The sequence below is a fragment of the Gastrolobium bilobum genome, unplaced genomic scaffold (genome assembly GCF_033153095.1).
Source record: "Gastrolobium bilobum isolate Gb01-03AN ecotype WA unplaced genomic scaffold, APGP_CSIRO_Gbil_v1 utg2351, whole genome shotgun sequence".
Taxonomy (NCBI): Eukaryota; Viridiplantae; Streptophyta; class Magnoliopsida; order Fabales; family Fabaceae; genus Gastrolobium; species Gastrolobium bilobum.
Genome location: NW_026897581.1, coordinates 300,594 through 325,283, shown reverse-complemented (window position 1 = coordinate 325,283; position 24,690 = coordinate 300,594). Strand labels below are relative to the sequence as shown.

At 36.5% G+C, this 24,690-nt stretch overlaps 1 protein-coding gene across 1 annotated transcript; it reads right to left on the bottom strand.

Annotated features, from left to right (window-relative positions):
* Positions 1-22,626: 22,626 nt before the first annotated feature.
* On the bottom strand, positions 22,627-24,304 carry LOC133308247 (UPF0496 protein At1g20180-like). The gene is made up of 2 exons (XM_061508853.1): positions 24,262-24,304; positions 22,627-23,711 (listed from the first exon to the last, which is right to left on the bottom strand). The coding sequence occupies exons 1-2, from the start codon at positions 24,302-24,304 to the stop codon at positions 22,627-22,629; spliced, it is 1,128 nt and encodes a 375-aa protein (XP_061364837.1).
* Positions 24,305-24,690: the final 386 nt, after the last annotated feature.

The following is a 24,690-nucleotide window of genomic DNA, read 5'->3' as shown; positions in this document are numbered from 1 at the left end:
ATTTTTTGGACTATTATTATGTAACAGGCCTAAGTAGGTAAATGGGATCAATATATTGGATCGGTTTTCACCAACCAAACCGATAATCGATCCAATCCAATTAAAATGTGCGATTTTTATTCGGTTTTCAATTTTTTGACTTTTGGTTAATTCGATTTTTTAGTTCGGTCACCGCGGTTTGAATCGATTGATGAACACCCCTAGTTGTAAACTTCTTTTTCATTGACTTTGGATATCAATGAATAGAAAGTGAAGATCATACCAATTCCAAACTTTATTTTCAACTCTATTTATTTACAATATACTTTATTGTTGCTATAATAACTAATTCTAATTCACATCATTATTTAGTTATACAATGACTTTAAATAAAAGATGACGATCTTAATCTTTAGATTCTTGTATTATAATAGTGATTGTTAGCATTAGGCATTAGCACAGTTAAATTTTTCGTACAAATTTTTTACTTCCTAACAAAATGTCACCGTTACCGAGGAGACAAAAAAAAATGGGTGGGAAGAGGTGAAATGGAAAAGAAAGCTGTTATAAAAAAAGGGAAAGGTAGCAAAGAAGAAAAAAGAAGAAGTTGAATATAAAGAAAATAAGGCTGGATATGATGGGAAGGAAGAGTAAAAAAAATAAAAGAAAAGCAAGCCTCCACTTGTCAATAAAAAAAAAGGAAGTTTAATAGACCTACCGAAGGTTAATCAGACACAATGGACAATCAACAATTAGCCAAGAGTCCTAAAATACCATGAACCAAACTCAGCCCCATTATAAGTTTAAAAGACCCTTTCATAGAAGTGGCATAGTGTGCTAATGCCTAGTGCTAACAATCACTATTGTAGTACAGGAATCTAAAGATTAAGATCGTTCAGAAGGAACAATGGTTCACAAAGCAAGTGACATAACTTGCCAAAAACCAATCTGTATGGTGAGCAACTTATAGGTGTCCTATAAACTATTCTATGCCCAAAGGGAGTCCTCTGATTTCAGAGACAAGTCCTTCCTTGAAGTACTAACCACCTTCTCAAGGATTTTCTTTATCTCCCTATTAGTGACCTCCACTTGGCCACTTGCTTGAGGGTGGTAGGGTGTGGCCACCTTATGCTTAGCACTATATTTTTCTAAGAGAATTTTGAATTGTTTGGTGATGAAGTGGCTTCCTCCATCACTAATCACACACCTAGGTGTGCCAAACCTTGTGAAAATGTAACTTTTGAGAAATTTATAGACAATCTTGGTTTCATTAGTGGGGGAGGTTACTGCCTTCACCCACTTTGACACATAATCAATGGCTACTAGGATGTACTTATTGCCATTAGAAGGGGGGTAAAGGACCAATAAGGTTGCTTCCCCACACATCAAACACCTCAACCTCAAGGATTGGGTTTGTAATCACTCAATTTTGTCCTTACATACCAAAAAATAAATAAATATATATATAAATTAAAATTTATTTAGTAAATTTCTTTATTTCATCTAGTCTCCTAGTGTTTTTTATTATTATTATTATTATTATTATTATTATTAGTATGGTATCTATTTTTATTTTTATTTTTTAGTTGCAAACCCAAAATAAAAGATAAAAAATAGAAGTTACCAGTGTCCTTGGTTGTTACAACAATAACCCCCTTATGTGGGTTTCATCAGCCTCAACCCATAACTCAAACCGCCTATGACAATCAAGGTAACCCCACGTGAACAAGTTCAAGAAACAAGGTTCAGGATAAGGAAAGCAGGGAGCTATGTTCAGGATAAGAAAATCAGGGGAATCGTGTTCAGGAAAAAAAGGGAAAAATCAGAAAAAAGCAAGGAAGGTATTATTCTATAGATAGGAGGAGGCTCTAGGAAGAGGGGGCGGGGAGTTTTCGGAAAGAAAGAGAGGAGATAAAAGTGAAGCTTTAAGGAGAGCAACTTTGGGGAGAAGAACAAAAATGGGAGCTTGAGAGTTCTTTTCTTTTCTAAAAAAAAACAAGTGTGTATCAGTGAGATTCTTTTGTTTGAAAGGTACTCGATAAAGGCAAAAAAAGAAAAAAGGAAGGGAGGCAGGATTTGTTTTGGAGAAACTCTTATTCTGGTAATTTTGTTTTTTTTATATTATCTCCCACTGCTATTTAGCAATTGATAACTCATATTCAGATAGTATGATGGTTGATTTATAAATTTCACATATCTCAATACCTTATACTTGCGTTTTAAGAATGCTGGCATGAAGGATTTTATTTGTTTGTTGCTGTTGATGATGAATGCTTGTTCTGATATAGTTTGATTTGCGTACTAAGTGGAAGACACATACTGCAGAGACATTTATTTTATTTTTATGTTGACGTAATGTTGTGGCGCATAGTGTCTGACCCGGCGATGAATTCTTGTGAGTCGACTTCTCTTTGTTGTGCGTGAACCTCAAGTAGGAATGCTTGTGTTATTTTTTCATATTATTGCTAATGGCTTTTATCAAACGGAAAGCTGTCATGGATTCAAAGTTAATATACATAGTCAGATTTTAATACACAAGTGCTATTAGACCATTGCGGGCCCACATCGTTTTGATCGTTAAGTCTAAATATTCTTAAATAATCATTGTTATAATACATTTATATGATAGTTGTGGGCTGAACATTTTTTCTCCTTTGCCTGAACGTATTATGGTGCCAAATGTTTGTCATTTTTATGTTATATGTTTACTATTCCCAATGTATTTCATATATAACTATAAAATAGTCATTCTTTAGTTATTTGTTTCATCCCATCGTTTCCTTATGGATTATTTTTTTTCTTTTTCTATATATAATTCACTATATGTTAGCTACTAGCTACTGGGAGTTCGCTATTTCTCACATTGCTTTTCTTTTTTTCGATTCTTAAGCTAAATGTGTTTTATTGTGCCAAATTTTGTATGTCTAGTCAATCTCATTAACAATTACATCAGTATTATTATTATTATTATCAACTATGTAGTTGATTATGAAAACGAATCACAAGTTATATTTATAGTAAAAAAGGATTAGCTGAGCCGTGACAGCTTGTTAACTCCCAATTTTTTATTTTGACTTACTTTAGCCGTGACGGCTTGGTGATTCAAAATTCATTTAAGTTTATCGTAAAATAACATGAAATATATGTTAAAAGGATTAGCTGAGTTGTGACAGCTTGTTAATTCCTTTATTCTTTAGAATCATTTCGACTGTGACAGTCCGATGATTTTAGTCTATTTAGTAATAATAAACAAACAAATAAAAAATCAAAGTTTTATTTAAAATTATTGATTTTGGGTTAATTTAAAATAGAAAAAAAAATTAATTCGATATCAACTGAAATGGGAGTTAGCTGAGCCGTGACGGCTTGTTAACTCCACATATTTATTTTGACTCATTTTGACCGTGACGGTTTGGTGATTCAAAATAAAATCAAATTCAACATAAAATATACGATAACAAAAAATATTAATATGAATATTATTATTCTTTAAAAGAAAGGATTAGCTGAGTTGAGACAGCTTGTTAATCCTGCAATTATCATTTCGGATTATTTTAGCTGCGACAGTTTGATATTCCGAAACCATCAAATCCAAAACTTTCAAATTATTTTCTTTAAAACTACTTTCAAAATTAAAATCAATAAACACACAAATATTTTTTTACAGAACGACGTAGCTTTGAGTTCCTTATTGTACCGACGGATACGTCGGAGCGGGACCATCCCGTCAAGCACAAAATTACATTTTCAAAATTAGTTTTCTTTTCCAACAATCTTTCTTATTTAATTTTCTAGGGTGAAATAAATATTTAAAATATTATCAATAATTTGCACAATTAATATAAGGTAACCGTTTTTTAAACGGACGGTGTAGGGTGCTAACACCTTCCCTACTCGTAATCGACTCCCGAACCCATTTCTGCTTTTAAAGACCAGTTGTCTTTAAAAAAGGTTTTTCCAATGATTTCCTAAATAAACCTTGGTGGCGACTCCATTGTTTTAACCATTCAATATTTTTTCGCCATCACGTTGCGATACGGTTGCGACAGGGTTGAGTGGCATTTCATTCCTATGTGTAATGTTGCTTGTTCTTTGGCACCTATCACACTTACTAGTTAAAGGATAGGCATCCTTAAATAGGCTTGGCCAGTAAAAGCCAGCCTCCAAGACTTTTGCAGCTCTCCTCACTCTACCATAATGTTCTTCATATGGAAAGGTATGGCAACTACTCAGTATTCCTTCTTGCTCAATCTAAGGGACACATTTGCCAAGAATTTGATCAGCACACCTCTTGAAAAGGTAAGGTTCATCCCAAAAGTAAAATTGAACTTCATGGAGAAATTTCTTTCTTTGATGAAAATTAAATTCTTCGGGCACTACACCTGCTGCCAAGTAATTGGCAAAGTCAGCATACCAAAAGGTGTTAAGAGAGCTTATAACTAATAAAGCTTCATCAAGAAACATGTCATTGACTGGTTTAAGGTCTTGCTCCTACTCTCCTGGTTTAAGCCTAGATAAACGGTTAGCTATCTGATTTTGGGTGCCACTCATATCTACAATTTGAACTTGGAATTCTTGGAGGAGTAACATCCATCTTATTAGCTTTGGTTTACTAATTTTCTTCTTCATCAGATACTTAATAACTGAGTGATCAGTATGAATTATCACCTTTGCCCCAAACAAGTAACTCCTAAATTTCTCAAATGTAAATATCACAATAATGAGTTCTTTCTCAGTTATTGTGTAGTTCAATTGGGCACCTTGCATACTTTACTTGTATAATAAATGGAATGGAACACCTTATCCTTTAATTGGCTTAAAACAACACCTGGAGCCCATTCACTAGCATCAGTCATCACTTCAAAATGCAATGACCAATCTGGAGCTACTATAATAGGAGTTGTGACCAATTTAATTTTTAGCTATTCAAAGGTCTTCAGACAATGCTCATCGAAAGTGAGGGTCCTATTGACTTCAAGCAGGTTGCCTAGTGGCTTAGCTACCTTAGAGAAGTCTCTAATAAATCTCATATAAAAGTCAGTATGGCCTAGGAAACTTCTAACATGCCTTTGACGTCCTTAGGTGGAGGTAGCTTCTCAATTACAGAGATTTTTGCTTTATCTACTTTCAGACCAGACCTAGACACCTTGTGGCCTAATATCATCCCCTCATTCACCTTAAAATGACATTTCTCCCAATTTTACACTAAATTGGTCTTCTCACACCTCTGAATCACCTTGGGAAGATTCCTCAAGCAAGCTTTATAGGATCTTCCAAATACTGAAAAGTCATCCATGAAGACTTCTACAAAATCCTCAATCATGTCATTGAAGATGGCTGTCATGAACCTTTGAAATATCGCAGGGGCATTACAAAGGCCAAAAGGCATTCTCCTAAATGCGAAAGTGTCATAAGGACAAGTAAATGTGATTTTAAGTTGATCTTCTAGGGCTAATAGAATCTGGTTATAACCAAAATATCCATCTAGAAAGAAGTGATACTCCTGGTCAGCAAGGTCATCCAACATTTGGTCAATGAATGGAAGGGGAAAATGGTCTTTCTTAGTGGCAGCATTTAATTTTCTATAGTCTCGACATATTCTCCACCTTGTGACAGTCTTAGTGGGTATAAGTTCATTGTCTTCATTCAACACTATTGTTATCCCTTTTTTTGTAGCGAAACAATGCAAGGGAATTACCCAATGACTATCACATGTTGGATAGATGACACCAGCATCTAACCACTTGATCACCTTATTTTTAACCACTTCTTTTATGGCTGGATTGAGACTTCTTTGAGGCTCAATTGAGCTGCTATTTTCATCTATTAGCCTAATTTTGTCTATACAAAATGATGGGCTAATTTCTCTAATATTAGCTATGGTCCAACCAATGGGTTTCTTATGCATTCTAAGGATTTTAAGCAGCTGTTCTTATTCTGAATTTGTCATTCCAGAGAACACAATCATTAGGAGAGTTTTCTCTTCTCTAGATAAGCATATCTAAGGTCGTCTGGGAGTTCTTTCAACTTCAATTTAGGGTTTTTTTCTACAGATGGTTTTAGGGTCTTAGAGGTTCTCTCATGCAATCCTAGTGATTCAAATTGCTTGTCCCCAAAAAACTTGGCTGGTTAGACATTATGGCTGTCACTAGTCCATTTTCCTTTAGTTTTTCCTCTGTATTTTCGAAGCTGCCTAAATCTAAGATGTCATTTTCACTACTTAATAGCACATAGTCAACAACTAAATGGTCAAAAACAGAAATAACAGAGCAGTCATCAACATCTTCATCAATGAAATTCATGGCTTTCAAAACATTAAAAGTCATCTTTTTCTCATTGACCCTCACGGTCAATTCTCCTTTCTTAACATCAATTATTGCACCTTTTGCAGTTAAGAATGGCCGACCCAATATAATAGGCACGTCCTTGTTAGCTTCAAAATCAAGAATTATGAAATTAGCTGGAAAAATAAACTTATCAACTTTCACTAATATGTTCTATATTTTTCCATCAGGGTGTGCAAGTAACGTATCCGCTAGTTGAAAAGTGACAATAGTTGGAGAGGCTTCCACTCCAAGTTTCTTAAAAGTAGAAGTGGGCATTAAATTTATGCTAGAGCAAAGGTCACACAAAGTTTTACCAATATATCTATCTCCTATTGCTCATGAAATTGTAAAAGAACCTGGATCTTCCAATTTTGGACGCAATTTGTTGGAGGTAGCTACTGCATTCCTTTGTTAAGGCTACTGTTTCATACTATTCAAGTCTCCTCTTCCTTGAAAGGATATCCTTCTTGAATTTCATGTAGCTAGGCATATGTTGTAGTGCTTCCACAAAGGGAATGTTTATTTGCAATTGCTTTAAGATATTCAAAAATCTCTTAAAGTTCTTCTCCTGATTCTGTTTTTAAAGTTTGTGAGGAAAAAAGAGCTGCTGATATGCCTCCAGCATATATACTTTCCTAAGCTAAAAAGAGCAAGAATCTCATCTACTTTGGAATAAAAGGCTCATAATTGTGAATAAATTGATAAACCATGCTCAGATATCTTGTTACTGAATATCTTATGCTCTTGTAGGTAAAAGTGCAAGAAAAGACATCAATTCAGAAGCACAGATGAACGCAAAGTAGTGGTGCGGTTGTGGCGCTATTAGGGCCAAGATTCATTTCATCATAGAAGATTCGCGCTACTAGCACGAGATCTGGGCTAGTAGCGCAAAGTTACTGTCCATTGCCCTAATTCCCACGCTATCAGCGCGAAATTCGCGCTTATAACGTGGGAAGCACGTGACTGTTTTTAAATAAGAATCAAAGTCTATCTGAAAGAGGATTCTACATGGAGGATTTGATCAAGGTTTGGGCTGATTTGACAAAAAGCTATAAAAAGAGATGAAAACCCTTAAGGAGCATACTTTTGACTAGAGGCTTTGGGAGAATTACATTGGAGAGCCAGATTTTAAAGAAAGTGAAGATTGAAGACAATTGATTTTTTTCTTCTTCTTCTCTTTTCTTCTTGATGAATACTTTTTATTTCTTTATTGTGTTTAAGTTCGATATGTCTGGCTAATTTTATGTTGTAATAGGGTCATGGATCCTATGTGAACCCTTTATAAATTCTGAATTGTTTTTATAATTATATTAATTCAATTAGTTTTATTTTACCTTGAATGAATTTTCCATATTCTTATTAGATCTGATCAATTTTATAGGATTTTGAGGGTTAGAGCTCACAATAGGCATATTGAGATTTTAATCTTGACAGGGTAAAATAACAATGTGTGCATGATTTAGACATATACTTGTATAAATTGCAGACTTTTTAATTCATCGAACTTAATGCTTGATTCAAGAAGGATTACTAGGACACTAGAGTTCTAATTGGGTTAAAGGGTTAAATACACTAAGACATTAGGGTTTAACTAATTGATTTGAAGAAGATGAATTGTTTGAACTATTGAGTAATTAATTATAAGAATTAATTTAGAGTTATAAAGGAGGATCAAAGGTGTAGTACACCCTGACTATAGTTCATTATTACAGTTTCTTTTCTCATAATTATTCTTTACGTTCTTGAATGTTCTTGATTTTCATTACAATTAATTTCAATTATTTTTCTTTTAATTCAAATTTATTCTCTAAATCAAATTGAGTTATCCAAATTAAAGGGACTAGTCATAATAATACTTGGTGCTTTAATTCTCGTGAGACGATACTTTATTTCCACTTTTATTACTTGAAACGATCGGTATACTTTCCGTAATCGCTACAACTTCTTTTCCTTTGATATTGGTTGATGAGCTTCATTATTATGCACATTGGTGTGTGCTGCCCTTGGTTTTGGCATTTGCTTTACTTGTTTAGTACAAACTTCCTTCTTATTGTTTTTTTCTTGAGGTATAGATTGAGTGATCGATGGTTCAGTTGTAACAGTGTTATCCACTTACTGCCCTTCCTTCTCCATTAATTTTCTCAAGATGGGTGACCTTTTAACAGGCTTCGGCTAATCCACTTCTTTGCCATTCCTCAATTGGAGGGCTTTGCATACTTTTTTTCATCCTTCTTTGATATTTCAGTATCACTTGAGAGTGCTTCCAAGGGTCTGCTCCTAAGGGCTGAAGCAAGCTGTCTTATTTGAGTCTCTATGCTTCTCAACATGGATCCACGACATTGGAGGAGGGTATAACACCTCACATTTCTAAAAATGTAGGGATTATATACATCTACAACCTACAGTACAAGGAACACCGCTTGTACCTCACCCACAGATTCACCATCTTGTATGTCTCCACAAACTCACGCTTACCGTCTAGGTGGTACACCACATACATGTCATATGGCACTTGCACTCAATAAAATAGCTCAATATCATTTCAGTAATCATCACATAATTTCATTAAAACACATCATGTATATAAACCATCCATCTATGAGGTATGGTGGAACCAACAATGGGCAAAACTGAGGACACAAAAACTTACCTCGCAAGCTAAAAATCCCAAATCAAGAGTCCACAACAGTCCAAGGTCCACAAACAGCACAATCACGGTCAATATTCATACTCTAAAGGTTCATTTCATTATAAAAACATTTTCTTTTTCGTTTAGTGCTATAAGGCTTCTCCCAAGGCCATAAGCCTTAATCTAAGTGATTCTGACTTAGTTAACTTATTGCAGAAGTTCACATTAACCAATATAGGGTCCTAAAACCAACCCACGCTTCTGTTTGGACAGAACAGGTCCATCCTTGAAATTTTCCAGAATATCCAGATATTTCACGTGGACATATATGGATATCCGGATATCACCAACCCCATATCCGGATATTTCGCGACAGAATGTTGTTTCTGCATTTTACGAAAATATCCCCCAAAGGTTTCTCTTTTAACACTCTTACACGTTAAAACCTGTATTTTTATACTCATTTAGATCAGTGTTCCAGTTGGTTACTTAATCATATCGTTTTACATGCCAAGACTTGATATTTATCATAGAAACTCATGAACAAGGTTGAGGAACATACCCCAAAGGCTAAAAATAGAATAAAGGGTGCTCTTGGAGCTCTCTATGCAACTCCAATGATCAGACTACACAAGGCCACGAAAATGGCTATCAATATCCAAACAAAGGCTCCCACGCTCCCCAACAAGGATGAACAGTCCCAAGCTCACACAAACAGCAACCACTACTCAGAAAAGGGCTGACTCTCTCCCTCCCAAAGCACCCTACTAAGTTTTTACAAGGTTTAAAGGGAAGAATCAATGGAAAAGGTGAGGTTTTTTTCCAAGTTTCATGCACTCTCAAGCCTCCAAGAGGAGAGGAAGGTGGCACCCATAATGCACCTACATAGCACTCAGCAAAACTGACCTAGAAAATTGTGCAAGTGCCTATTTATAGCCTCATTAAGTTTAATCCGTCGGTATTAGAACTAATAGCTGCGTTAGTCATTTTAATCTCAAACTTCATATTCTGAACCTAGCTATTTTTCTAGGATTTTTTTATATTTTTATTATAATTTTCTCAGTATTTTGCCGGTACACATTTTTATGTAGCCGGTATCAGTTCGGACGTCTGTTCTCATTATTTTGACTCCAAACTTGATATTCCAGTCCTAGATATTATTCTAGGAATTTTGGGATACTTCACCAACACGCACTTATACCGTGAAGCAGAACCGGTATCTGCACTTTTCGTCATAAAATCGACTTTCAATATTATTAAGCCCTTACTATAATTATTTGAGTCCTCACATAATTATTCAAGGTCAACTAAGGAATTATTCTCTTAAACTCATAATTAATTATTTAAATTCTTAATTTAACGGTGCAGGTTCTTACAAAAGGAACCATGATTGCCGAGAACAGTAGCTCAGGCAAGATGACCAATACCAGGAACCAATGAATGAATGGCAGCTCCTACTTGCCACCATATCTATTGAATATACTACTAAACATTGGCTCACCCAATAAGGAATAGCTTGAGAGGCCACCCCTCTCCACCAATAAACGTGAGAAACAAAGATGCTTAAGCACTATAAATACAGAGGCTTTTAGTCCAAGTATGATATATCTCTTTGAATACTTGTATAACACCTCGCAATTCTAAATTATATATTACAATATTAAACATAGATTAAAGGGAAGGATTAGTGAAAATCCTAGAAATTAGGTCAAAATACAAAGGAAGGGTAAAACGGTAATTAGCCAACACACAACCCTAGGAAGATAAAAATTGAGTAGAAGGTCTCAGATGATAAAAATAACCATAGAAATGGATTCAGAACGAAAAATTGAGTGGTTAGGCAAGTTTCAGAAAATTCAGTGAATAATGTTTTTACCGGGTAAAAATACCGCGGTATAGTTGCACCGTAAAGCGTGCCGATTGAGTTTTGAGCTCTAGGTTTTGAATATAAGTTATAAATGGTATATAGGACTAGGAAATATGATTTCTGATGAAAATTGATGGAAATTAGTAAGTTTGAGAAAGCGTGCCAACGGCGCGCGTAACAACTTAAAACAGTATTTTCTCCGAACGAACGGAAAACTCCGGATTCATCTGATTCATCTGATCAAGGGTAATTAAAGAACAATGGTTAATGTTAAAAATTAGAGTTTCTAAATAGGTTATGAAATTATGGACGTTTAGTGGAATCAGAGGGAGTTTTGAATTAGTTTAAAATCGCGTGAGGTGGCGGTGGGCCCCCCTCACTTAAGTCACTTAAGACACATGTGCATATGCACTATTCATCATCTCCCACCCTCACTCTCTCTCTCAAAACCGTGACTTTCTCTCTCCTCACACCATTTCTCTTTCAAAATTTCTTTCTTCCATTACTCACTCCATACAACTCCGAATCAAGAAAAGTTTGTGAGAAAAGTTGTTGGAAATCATCATCCGAACACAACCCACCGATTAGTTTTCCTTGAAACCCTCTCATTTGAGAGATATGGGGAAAAACCAGCCACGAAAATTGAGAGGATTTTTGTGATTTTGGAGTTGTTTGCTTAAGCTATTGCTTGGAGATCACTTGGAGGAGTCTTGTGACTTGATTGTGGGTAAGATTCAACACCTTTCATGGATTGATTTTGATTTAATTTCATGAAAACCTAGAGCTTGTATGCTTGATTTATGGAGTTAGAGAGCTCAAATAGAAAATGTTTGTACATGAATATGTCTTAGAATGATGTGTATGAGCCATAAATGCAATAAAAATTATTGGTGAAAAATATGATTTTTAACTTAGGAAAATTATGATGGTGTCATGACTTTGTGTTTGAAATTGTTGTTAGGATTGTGTAATTGAATTGTTGGAGGTGTATATGAGTTAATAAAGGGATGATAGGAAGCATTACATTGCTAAATTGAATTGAATGGTCCTTGGTGTGGGCATTTGTTGATTTCGGCCAAGAAGGAAAAATAAGGGAAATGATGTTGTTGAAATTATTTGGATGATGTGTTGTGTATTGTATGGTAATTAGATGGGTTGTGAGGTGGTTGGAAGGTTGGAAAACCAATGGAAAAATAATTGATAGTGTTGAGAGGTGAAATGGAACGTAGAGTAAAATATTATGCAAGTTTGAATGATGAAAAATGAAAAATGGCACTTGATATGACCTTTTAGTAACCTAAAGATGCCTAAGAAAATGAGAAAGAAAATTTAGAAAAATAAATTACAAATTAACACTATAGAGGCCGAACCTACATTGCGTAGGGGAGGATTTTTGACGTTTTCGTATTTTGATTAATTTTCCGTGTATTGATGATTTGTACATGGTTGTGGTAGGTTGTCGTACGTAGATTTGAACCCCGAACCATGAGTTCGGTTGATTGCCTTTGGTCTTGGACCAAGTGGGATTGTGGTGAGTAATTGGAACCATGCTTGTATAATTGGTAACTTGCATGTGTTTGTATGAATTGTAAGTAATTGGAAATGTCCTTTGTGTAGGTATTTCTGCTGTATAATGAGCTCGGAGAATATATTACTGGGAGCTAAGTGAAGAGGACTATACAGGTAACCTCTTGGTACTGGGGCTTGATCCCCTTGTGTGTTCCACCATGCCCGTTGAGGGTGATGGTAGGAAGTGTATGTAAGTAATGTAGAATAACATGATCATGCATGTAGTATGTATGTTGGTACATAGGATGTACTGAGTCTCTGGCCAGTAGACAGTTTTCCTTCGGGCGTTACGGACTTCCACTGGATAGGTCTCCGAGAGGGAGTTCCAGTTGACCTAGGGTCGTGGTGTGTGATCCAGATAGGACCACACTAAGAAGTCTCGGGTGTATATGGATGGAGGGTACCTTGGTTGGATATTCTAGGAACACGCCTTGGTTGAGACCGTAGGCTTATTGTAAGAACCCGCACCGTTAATTAAGGAAGTTAATTAATTAATTATGTGAAATTAGGAAATAATTCCATAATTGACCCTAATAATTATTATGAGGCTTAAATAAATATAGAAAATGGTTAATAATGCTGAAAGTCACTTTTCGGACGAAAAATGCAGATACCGGTTCTGCTACTCGGTATAAATGCGTACCGATGAAGTATCCCGAAAAAGTAAAAAAAGTGCATGAATATTCCTAGAATGATATGTAGGACTTGTAAAACGAATTTCAAGTTAAAATAATGAGAATTGATGCCAGAACTGATACTGGCTATGGAAAAGTGCGTACCAGAAAGGTGCTGCGAAAAATATAATAAAAATATGATAAATCTTGTAAAATGGAGTAGGTTCATAATCCTGAGTTTGGGATTAAGATGCTAAGCGTAGCAATTAACGTTAATACTTTGTGTTTAATTCTTAAGTAGCTATAAATAGCCTTGGCACATGATCCTATGTGATTGTGCACCGACTACAGGCAGTTGAACAAGGTGACAATCAAGAACAAGTATCTCCTTCCGTGTATTGATGATCTGTTGGATCAACTGAAGGGTGCTTATGTGTATTCGAAGATTGATCTCCGATCCGGATACCATCAGATTCAGGTGAAATCGGAGGATGTCCCGAAGACTGCTTTTCGTTCACGATACAGTCACTTTGAGTATTTGGTGATTCCGTTTGGATTCACCAATGCACCCGCAGTGTTCATGGATTACATGAACAGGATTTTCCAACCGTACCTGGATCAGTTTGTGATCGTCTTCATTGACGACATATTGATTTACTCCAAGACTGAGGAGGAACATGCGAAGCACTTGAGGATTGTCTTGCAAGTGCTGAAAGAGAAAAGGCTTTATGTTAAGCCTTCTAAATGTGAGTTTTGGCTCAAGTCTGTGAAGTTTCTTGGGCATGTCATTTTTGCAGAAGGAGTTGCAGTTGATCCGAACAAGATTGAGGCAGTGTTAGATTGGGAGAGGCCCAAGACGGTAACTGATGTGAGGAGGTTTCTGGGTTTGGCAGGGTACTATTGGAGGTTCGTCAGGGGATTTTCCATGCTGGTTCTGCCAATGACTCGCCTTACCCAGAAGAAAACTCCTTTTGTGAGGACTCACGAATGTGAGGAATGTTTCCAGGAGTTGATGAGAGACTGACTACTGCACCTGTGTTGGTCTTTCCTGATCCTACTGAGGAAGTCGAGCTTTAAATCGACGCCTCCAAAAAGGGGCTCGGTTGTGTGTTGATGCAGTTGGGCAAGGTGATTGCCTATGCTTCGAGGCAGTTGAAGCCTCATGAGGAGAACTACCCAACTCATGACTTGGAGTTGGCTGCTATTGTGTTTGCTTTCAAGATTTGGAGGCATTATCTGTTTGGGATGAAGTTTGCTGTGTTCAGTGACCACAAGAGCTTGAAATATCTATTTGATCAGAAGGAGCTGAACATGAGACAGCGGAGATGGATGGAATATCTGAAGGACTACGACTTTGAGTTGAAGTACCATCCTGGCAAGGTCAATGTGGTAGCTAATGCTTTGAGTCGGAAATCCGTGAGTCTATCTAGTTTGACCACGGGTGATTACGATATCATTGAGCAATTTCGAGATCTGACAGTGACCTCTTTGTTTGGGGGTGCACTTCTCGAAATGGAAACCGTACGAGTGGAGACTGAGCTCATGAAAAAGATCAAAGAGGCGCAAGTGCAGAGAGAGTGCCTAGATTATGTGAGGAACTAGGACGGTGTGTCTTGGAACGAGGATGGATTGTTGACCTTTCAGAAGAGGATTGTGGTTCCTCGAGGTCCTTTGACCGAAGAGGTTATGGCAGAGGCCCATAAGGGCCAGTTTACGGTCCACCCTGGTGCGACTAAGATGTACCAAGACTTGAAGAGGAATTTCTGGTGGCCGAGAATGAAGAAAGACATAGCTGTTTATGTGTCTAAATGTTTGATTTTACAGAAGGTGAAGATAGAACCCCAGAAGCCATCTGGTAAGCTTCAACCTCTAGAGATTTCGGAATGGAAATGGAAGAGCATTTCCATGGACTTTGTGGTGAGTTTGCCGAAGACTTAGGTTGGCTGCGACTCTATATGGGTCATTGTGGACAGGTTGACAAAGTCTGCCCATTTTCTTCCAGTGAAGGTGAGCTTCACTACAGAGCAGTTGGCCAAACTGTATGTTCGCGAGATTGTGAGGCTTCACGGGGTTCCCGAGAGTATCATCAGTGATAGGGACTCGAAGTTCACATCTCGGTTCTGGGAGGCGCTGCATGAAGCTTTTGGTAATCAGTTGAGACTGAGTACAACCTATCACCCTCAGACTGACAGACAGACAGAGCGGACCATCCAGACATTGGAGGACATGTTAAGGGCTTGCATATTGGAGCATGGTTCAGCATGAGATAGGTACCTGCCATTAGTGGAGTTTTCGTATAACAACAGTTTCCATGCTAGCCTGGGCATGGCACCCTACGAAGCGTTGTATGGTAGAAGGTGTTGTACTCCTACCTGCTGGTCTGAGGTTGAAGATCGTGAGTTGTTTGGCTTGGACTTTGTCCAAGATACCATCCTTCAGATCCAGATGATCAGGGAAAAGTTGAAGCAGGCGCATAATCGCCAGAAGAGCTATTATGATGTTAAGCATCGTCCACTGAAGTTCAGTGAGGGTGAGCATGAGTTTGTGAGACTTTCACCTGTCACCGGTGTTGGACGAGCACTCGGAGTGAGGAAGCTGAGCCCACGGTTTATTGGGCCCTATCAGATCTTTGGTAAAATAGGATGTGTTTCACGTGTCTCAGCTTCGCAAGTACATAGAGGATCATTCGTGGTGCAACCTGATGATGTGGAGGTTCGGGAGAACTTGAAAACTCTCGTCGGACCACTTAAGATTCTCGATCGAGGCGAGAAGCAGCTAAGGAGTAAGATCATTCTGATTGTCAAGGTTCAATGGACAGGAAGAACTCCTGAGGAGTGTACCTGGAAGCGAGAGGACGAGCTTCTCCGGCAGTATCCCGACTTCAGAGACAGGTATATTCTGATTTTGAGGAAAAAATCTTTAAAAATGTGGGGTGATTTTAAGAACCCGCACTGTTAATTAAAGAAGTTAATTAATTAATTATGTGAAATTAGGAGATAATTCTATAATTGACCCTAATAATTATTATGAGGCTTAAATAAATATAGAAAATGGTTAATAATGCTGAAAGTCTCTTTTTGGACGAAAAATGCAGATACCGGTTCTGCTACTCGGTATAAATGCGTACCGATGAAGTATCCTGGATAAGTATAAAAAGCGCATGAATATTCCTAGAATGATATGTAGGACTTGTAAAACTAATTTCAAGTTAAAATAATGAGAATTGGTGCCAGAACTGATACTGGCTATGGAAAAGCGCGTACCGAAAAGGTGCTGCGAAAAATATAATAAAAATATGATAAATCTTGTAAAATGGAGTAGGTTCAGAATCTTGAGTTTGGGATTAAAATGCTAAGCATAGCAATTAACGTTAATACTTTGTGTTTAATTCTTAAGTGACTATAAATAGCCTTGACACATGATCCTAGGTCTATTTTGGAGCCTTCATCGTATGAAATTCTGGTGCTTGTGAGTCAGCCACCTTCTTCTCCATTTTTGTGAGCCAAGGAGCTTCCTTTCTTCTTGGTTTCTTCACCAAATTACTTTGGGCTTGTGAGAGTTTGCATGGTGAGGGGGTGTGAGGGTACTTTCTGAGTTTCCAGCCACCGTGAGTGGGTGTGGGTGCTGATTTTGTGTGGTTTGGATTATGGGAACCTTGGAGTTGGCTTTTGAGCTTCAAGGTGAGAACTTTGTGGAGAAGGAACCAACCTTGGTGTGCCATTTTTGTGTTTGAACCAAGTCAGAAAACTGGAAGAGTTGTTTGGTGAGCTCCTTGAGCATTTCTTGCTGAGTTTCAAGCTTTGGTAAGTGTCACCAACCTTGATCATGTGTTTTAAAGGGTAAAAGTGCAGTCTTTCCATGTTTAATGAGTTAAACAAGTAACCAACTGGTATATGGACCTAAAACAGAATAAAAATGCATGCTTAGACGTTTAGGAGTGTTAAAAATGGAACCTTGGAAATGGTATTTCATGAAATGCAGAATCTGAGTTTCTGCTGCGAAATATCCGGATATTTGGTTGAAAATATCTGGATATGGATATCCGGATATTGATATCCGGATATGGGGTTCTGAATATCCGGATATTGATATCCGGATATTGCCAGTGAGATATCCGGATATTGATATTCGGATATGCCCCCGAGAGATATCCAGATATCTATATCCGGATATCCCCTCGACAGATATCTAGATATTCTGGGTTTTCGAAGAACAGTAAGGTACTGTTCATGCAGAATGTTGTGATGGGTTCGTGGACCCTATTTTGAGGAAGTTGAACTTCCGTAATAATTAAACTAAGTCAGCATCAAGTGATTAAGGGCTTGTGGCTTTGTGAGAAGCCTAAAGACGTAAAACGTAAAAGGAAAACATAGTTGTTATGTTTATGCTTATGAGCTATGGTTATTAATATGATTGCTGGTCCCAAAACAGATTGTGATACTGCTGTGTGTGGACCTTGAACTGTGTGGACTCTTGGCATTGGATAGTTAGCTTGCGAGGTAAGCTTTCGTGTTCTCGGTTTAGCCATTGTTGGTTCCACCATTTTCCTATGGGGAGTTGGTTGTATGCATGATGTGTTTTCATGTACTGTTTTCTAAAATCCAATGAGTTGTTAAGTGCAATTGCTTATGATATGTATGTGGTGTTACGCCTACGGGAGGCCAAGGGGCGATCTTGTGGGCGAGTACATCGAATGGCTAGTACTGTGTGGGTTTAGATGGGTTCCTGCACTTCTCTGATCAGTAGAAATGTTATAACACACATGACATGATTATATGCTGCATTGCACTATTTTGAGAACTTATACTGTTAAACTGCCTTTTGAACTTATATTGCACATGTAAGTGAGCTTGGGGTGGGAGATCCTTGAAGACCCCTTGTCTTACTGAGATTTCTGTTTAGAGATCTCACCCCACGTTTGGGGCACACATTTCAGGTTCAGGTGATGCGGGGGTTGATTCCTTTAGCGGCAGGAGGCCGGAGCTAAGTTAGATTATGTTGTTATCATGCTATTATGCTGTATTCTGACATGATGGACTTGGATGTTGTTTATGTTTTCTGTCATTTATGATTATTGAGTTGAGACTGCTGTTGGGGCTTGTTTCCTTATTTGGTGAGCATGGGGTTTGTCCATGCCGCTTTGATGTTAGTACCTTTACCTGTGTTGTATAAACTATTAGGTTGTCCGGTCTACGTGTTGTAGTCCCGTGACTAGAGACAAACTTATGATATTTAATTAATGAGGTATTTCAGTTAGATGTCTTTGCAATATATATACATGCGATGTTTTTATGAAAATGATTAAATAACCAAGTTGGTAATGATAACGACGTCATAATTGAAAAGAAAAAGATATTCTGCATTTTTAAATTAAGCGTGGCTTAATACGATGACATGTTAACAAACCGGGTTAACACGGGGTGTTACACTTATATGCCGAGCCATTAGGCTGGACGTTTCGTGGTATTGGCATCGACCATTTCAGCTTCGTCGTATTTTGTATCCCTATGTTCCCCGGTTTCTCTAAATCCCTTGCTTTATCCCGTTTTCAAGATGTTATTTTATGATATTTATATGCATCGAAGTGAGCCATTGGGCGAAGTATTCTCCGGAACCTCTGGGTTACTGAGATATATTCGCATATCTCACCCCGTCTTGGGGGCTTTATTTCAGGAGGTAGCAGTGGTGCAGGAGCGGCGGGCAAGAAGCCCGTAGGATGACTAGATGGAGGATTATACATTTTGCTTTTTTGGGGCCATTGGGCCTAGGCTAGACTTAGAACATGAACATTGCATATGTATTTAGGAGGAGATTCATTGTCATATCTGTTCATGTCATTATGCCTAAGTCTAGTTGTATATGTCATTTTAAGGTTCATGCTTTATGTTGTAATTGAAGGTTATGAATTGTAATATGTAATTGAGAAGTTGTAATTGTACATGTATACTTGATGTAATATGATGAAAGGGCAATAGGCCTATTTTATGATGATTATTATATGTATGTTTAGAAAATGCATGCAAATGGACATTGGTGATTGAAATGTGCTAAGTGTTATAGAGTAAGCAATATGACATGTATTGAGTAACTTGATATAAACTATGAAGGGTCCTTGTGTGTGCCACCATATGATTATTAGGTACATTTTGAGGTCTTAGATCGCTTTGCAAATTTGGGAATTTTTGTAAAAAAGAAAAGAAAACTTTGGTGAATTTTCTAGAAATTGGCATAATTTAGGCAAACTTTGGGAGAGCATATCTCCCTCTACAAAGGTCCGATAGGGACGTTCCATACTCCATTTTGAAGCTTGAGATGTCCTCTATCTTGTGGTAAAAATTGGTAAAAAACTGGGTTGGACGTAGGCCTGTAGGAGGCAGAGAACGCAGACTATTCAGTGGGCTACTGCACATTGAGCAGTTCTGGACCAAGTTTGGGAAATTTATTTATGCTTCGTTTCTTGGTCAAATTAGGTGTATAATATATCAAATTGAAGCTTGAGGTGTCTAGTTTTTTGTATAAAAATTTAAGAGAAATTGGTGGAGTGGATTTTCTTCAGTAATTCGTTGAGTGAGAGATGTTTGGAGCTGTTTTGGGGTTGGCTGGCAACTTTGCTTGTCCAACTTCAAACGACGATATCCGGAGCAAACGAGTTCTAAATAACTCGTGTGATACCTTCCTAGAAAAGTAATTGAGTGTAGAATAACATATCAAAAGATGGAAGGTTTGTAGAATGCAGTTTATCCGCAGAAAATTAATGACCAAACCATGTTCGGATAGGTAGAAAACGTAAAAGTGAGAAATATGCTAAGTGGGTTTATGGGAACCCTTTAGTGACTTATGGGAAGTAAAATAAGTTATCAAAGTAGTTTTAATAATTATTCCGCAAAGAGTTTACAGTTACGGTCACAGTTTTTAATTTTTACGCTTTATTGTTTTAAATGTTCGCGTAATAAACGGAAAATGTTTACTCGCATTTTTACAAATGAATTGTTGTGATTATGACTGCGCTTAATATCATAATTAATGTTAACAATACCGGTGTACAACGGGCTGTTACAACTTGAACCTCTTTAAATACTGAACTGACTTGAGTGTCAGAGTGCCTTTGCAGGTACCCCAGTCATTCTCAAACTATCCAAATATGCAAAGTGTTGATCAATCATCTCGCGAAAGCTATTCAACATCTCGACAAGCCCCCTTGCCATCTCTTCTTCTCTTCTTTAGCATCCTACACTTCAACTGTGTGTGATTAGGCCAAGCTCAATTTGAGTTGGATCGATCATTCCTGTTTGGTTACCATTGGATTAATTTGAAATTAACGGTAGTTAATTTTTCCTTTTTTTCAACTACTGATTTCAAATTGATCAAACAATAATTAAAGAAGTAATAAGAGTGATAAACATAAAATGGTGATAAGTATAACCGCCTCCTATAATTTATATTACATTTATTATAGGTATGTTACATTTAAATAGAGTTGTGTTATCAGGAATAGCTTACAACTGGATTTTTTTTTTAATAACGTCGTTCCCCTAATTTCTCTTTTTCTTTTTATTTGTTCGCGTGAAAAACTTAAAAAAGAAAAAGGAAATGTAAAGTTTTTATCAAGTAATATTTCTGTACGTAAGATATCAATAATAATCTTCTAAGTTTTCCTGAGGAATGGACTAATTGAGGCTATCTCAGTCTATAAATAAAAAAATAAATAAATTATCATCATTTTCTTTCTCTATGATAATTGATTTGTCTATAAATAATTAAAAATTATATGAGGTATTCATTCCTCATAATGTGTGGCAACCACGTCATAACCTCCGGATTATTTTTACAAACTATTTATTAAAATATAATAATTTTAATTGATATACACCTTTGCACTCCAGATATTAGTTTTTGCATCCGTTTTGCAATTTTTGCTAACTTCTGTATCCACGTGAATCTAGTAATTTTTGTGCTTGCGTGACAGCTACCACATGAGTTTTTTCTCCATTACCATTAAAAACAGGCAGAAATGTATGCACATGTATTAAAAACTTAGTTGGGGACAATTTTGGTGCCTTTCTGGTTCTAACCGCTGAGAACGTTTTTGGTGGTCCTGGACCACCATTATTTTGGTGGTCCTGAACCACCATTATTTTGGTGGTCCCTTCTCATAAATAGTGGGGCAAAAATGGAAAAGGAAGAAAAAAATTAGATAAAATTAGAAAAAAAAAATATCGTTGTGAGAGGGAGCACATAATGATTCAATGATCCTGGACCATATTAAATTTTCTCCTAACCGCTTTGAATTCGGATTAAGCGGGGCCCATCAGTGATCAATCAAATGCGTTTGTGGTTCTAACTGCTTGAATTCGGATTAATCAGCGCCCATTAGTGATCTATCGAATATGTATATATATATAAGGGTTATTTTTTATACCGACAATATAGATAAATGTAGATAACTTATCTACATTGAGCCCATAACGACGTCGTTTTGAGGTAAAAATCAAGGTATTTTTGTAATTATAATTTATTTCAAGGTTATAATAATCTTTTTCATTATGATTTTTTAATTTTTTAACTTAAAATGACGTCGTTTTAGTAGCGAATGTAGATAACTTATCTACATTTACTTTAGGAGAATGATCTGTGTAAAGAACCAATTCAACCCAAAAGCTTAAGCTGTTGGGTGAAGTTACATTAATGATTTTATATATCTCGCCCCCTCACACGAAAGCCCACTTGGGCTTGAAGGGTGGATGATGCACAGGTCCACCTACCTGTGCGAAGAAAAAAATTCCACTAGAAAGAAAGTGAGGGGCGGGGAGGATCGAACCCGGTACACCGAGGCTCTGATACCATGTAAAGAACTAATTCAACCCAAAAACTTAAGCTATTGGGTGAGGTTACATTAATGATTTTATATCTCAACAATCCGTTTCAAAATTTTTGCAAATTATATTATGTACTCTCGGGAAATACATAGTGTAACCCTCCCTATTTTTATATATATATATATGAGGTAGGATCCTTTGACACCAGTGTCAAATTTGAAATTTGACATTTCATCTGAAAGTCGTTAGATCAAAAAAGATCAACGGCTCTGATTTGTAAGCATGTGACACCATTGATCATCTTTTTTGATCTAACGGCTATCAGATGAGGTGTCAAATTTCAAATTTAACACTGGTGTCAAAAGATCCTACCTCGTATATATATATATATATATATATATATATATATATATATATATATATATAATAAAAGGCGGAAAAAACGTGATTTTCTTCCTCTAATTAGGTCGCAAACTTTATGACAGGTATAAGGCTGTATCATGTGACAATGAGCATCAAATTTGTAATATAAACTGGCCATTAAAGCCTACAAATCAATATTGTACAATAAAAACTTACAGCAGAACAAAAATTAGACTAAAAATAACTTCTAATTGATACAAACCAAAGATTTTTAGTTTTATGTGACCTTCTACAGACAAATATATGTTCTGGTCTAGGAAAATTGAAGGAAACAAAATGAAACTAATTAGAGCACTCATCAAAACCATATGGCTATATAGCTTCAAATGGAACTGAGTTCATGCACCTTCGAAGAATTTTTTAGAAGATGTGTCATGAAGGAAGAGAGAAAGTGCCCAATTTTTCATTGTTTTTTATCCGTAATCTCTTGCAGAACGAGTCTCCTGGACCTGTTTATGGTGAGAAAGCACAAGTAAATATGTTCTTCAAGCTCTTCCAATTGGTCCAAAAAGCTAGACTCATGATCATGAAATTCATTCATAACCTGCTTCAATATTTCACTTCTACCATTCTTCACACAAACATCAGCAACCGTTTTCCTGTGTTCAACCTCATCATGCAACCTCTTAACCATCGTACTCATAGTATCCAAGTCATTGATCAGTATATAAACCCCTTTTGCAGCAACATCAAGTTGTTCGCAGAGTCTTTCAGAAGAGTTTTTGCTAAGCCCTTCATGAACCCTCTTCGTTCTCTTTATGAACAAACCAATTAAGCCACCCACAATACTTGGTGCTGCCACCAACCCAACAATGCTATGAAAAGAAAAGACTAATAAAGCAATAAGAACAATACTATGTGAAGTAACAAGAGCAATTCCTCCAACCTTCTTGAAAACTCTCTTTAATGTTAATATTCTTCGAATTCTCCCTCTCCGTGATTTTAGTCTATGCAGGAGTTCCATGTACCTATCGTGAATGTCACGGAATTGCATGGTGCTAACAAGGGACAAAGGGTTGTTTTGTAACGCAAATGAAGCAAGCTCTCTATAAATATCCTTTTGTGTTTCGTCATTGGTATTTGCACAACCAAACACCCTTTTGCTTAGCTTAACAACTCTTGTCATTCTTCTACAAGAAAGTCGCATTGAATGAATCCCTTCAAGGATTGTGTCACAACAACGACATGCTTCTAAGCTAGCTTCGAAGTAGTCCACAAGAAGATGATGCACTTTCAAGCTCTGCATCATGTTTGTTATGATTTCTTGCCGTGGTTCAAGCAAATACTCGGTTAGATGAATGCAGAAAGGAAGTGAAGATGATGTTGTAGAAGAGGGACACAGTTTTCTGGTGCTTGCCTTTCCAAACTTCCCTTGTGCTTTGTTGCATATTTCGATAAAAGACTTTGTTCTGAATGCTTCAAGATATTCTTCATTGACGTTTGGCTTGCTACACAAGTTATCTTCATCACATTCTTTCCGTGATTTACCTGGTTAATTTGCATAAAATGAACTTCATTGTTATATAACTAATTATCTTAGCGAATTTTGTGGGAACTATTACTTTATCCATCATGTATGCATCCCCTATGATTATTTGTGAGTTAACAAAAAGAAGCATCTAATCAAGAAAATAAGAAGAAAAGCAAGACTTATAGTTGCAGCCAAGGAACTTGAATTATTAATTAATGCTTCCAACATCTCTGAAATGTTTCCTTGCAAAATCAAGCATTTCATTAATTAATCGATTTTATCGTATAGAATGGTAAAATTATAAAGCATATATATATGCCTATGAGAGATATTAAGCTTACAATTTAATTTTTTTTACAATAACTTTTTTATCGTTAAATTAAAATTAAATCAATAATTATAAAATAACATTAAATGAGAATTATTATTTTAATTTTGATGCAACTATGAAAAAAATCGATTGTAAAAAATTATAAGAGAAAATAAGCTATAAATATATCCACCGATTATGAGAAGATATTTTTATATTATATGAACGAATAGAGGAGTTGTATAAAATAAACTCACCTGCTCTTCTTGGCAGAGAACAAAGCCACCCAGTACATGTCATCTCATAAAAAATCTTAAAGACAATGAGATCTAATTTTGTCTTGGATGAAGGAATTATCACATCAATGTGTGTGTATATACATATATACAGAGAGAGAGAGAGAAAGAGAGAGGTGTTGTGTATTTGTGGCTTGGGGAGAAGTTAAGAAGAACAAGAGAAGAAATCCAGTTGGCAATTAGGACTACCACAAATGGTTAATGGCTTTGTTCGCACGTTAGCGTACCTGACACGGGTGCTATCCCACGACGACACTAGGCAGCTCCTCTAGAAAAATGGTTATAAGCTCAATCTATCAATTTCCATGCATTTAATTGGAAAGATTAGTAATTACTCTAGGAGAAGATTTTTTATTCTAGTCATTTTATATGTGTTATTTTAGCTTTGAT

Bases quoted from the DNA above. Each gene is read 5' to 3' on its own strand.
- LOC133308247 (XM_061508853.1), bottom strand. From the start codon at position 24,304: ATGACATGTACTGGGTGGCTTTGTTCTCTGCCAAGAAGAGCAG. The intron at 23,712-24,261 runs GTGAGTTTATTT...CAAATTAACCAG, and splicing joins TTCTCTGCCAAGAAGAGCAG to GTAAATCACGGAAAGAATGT.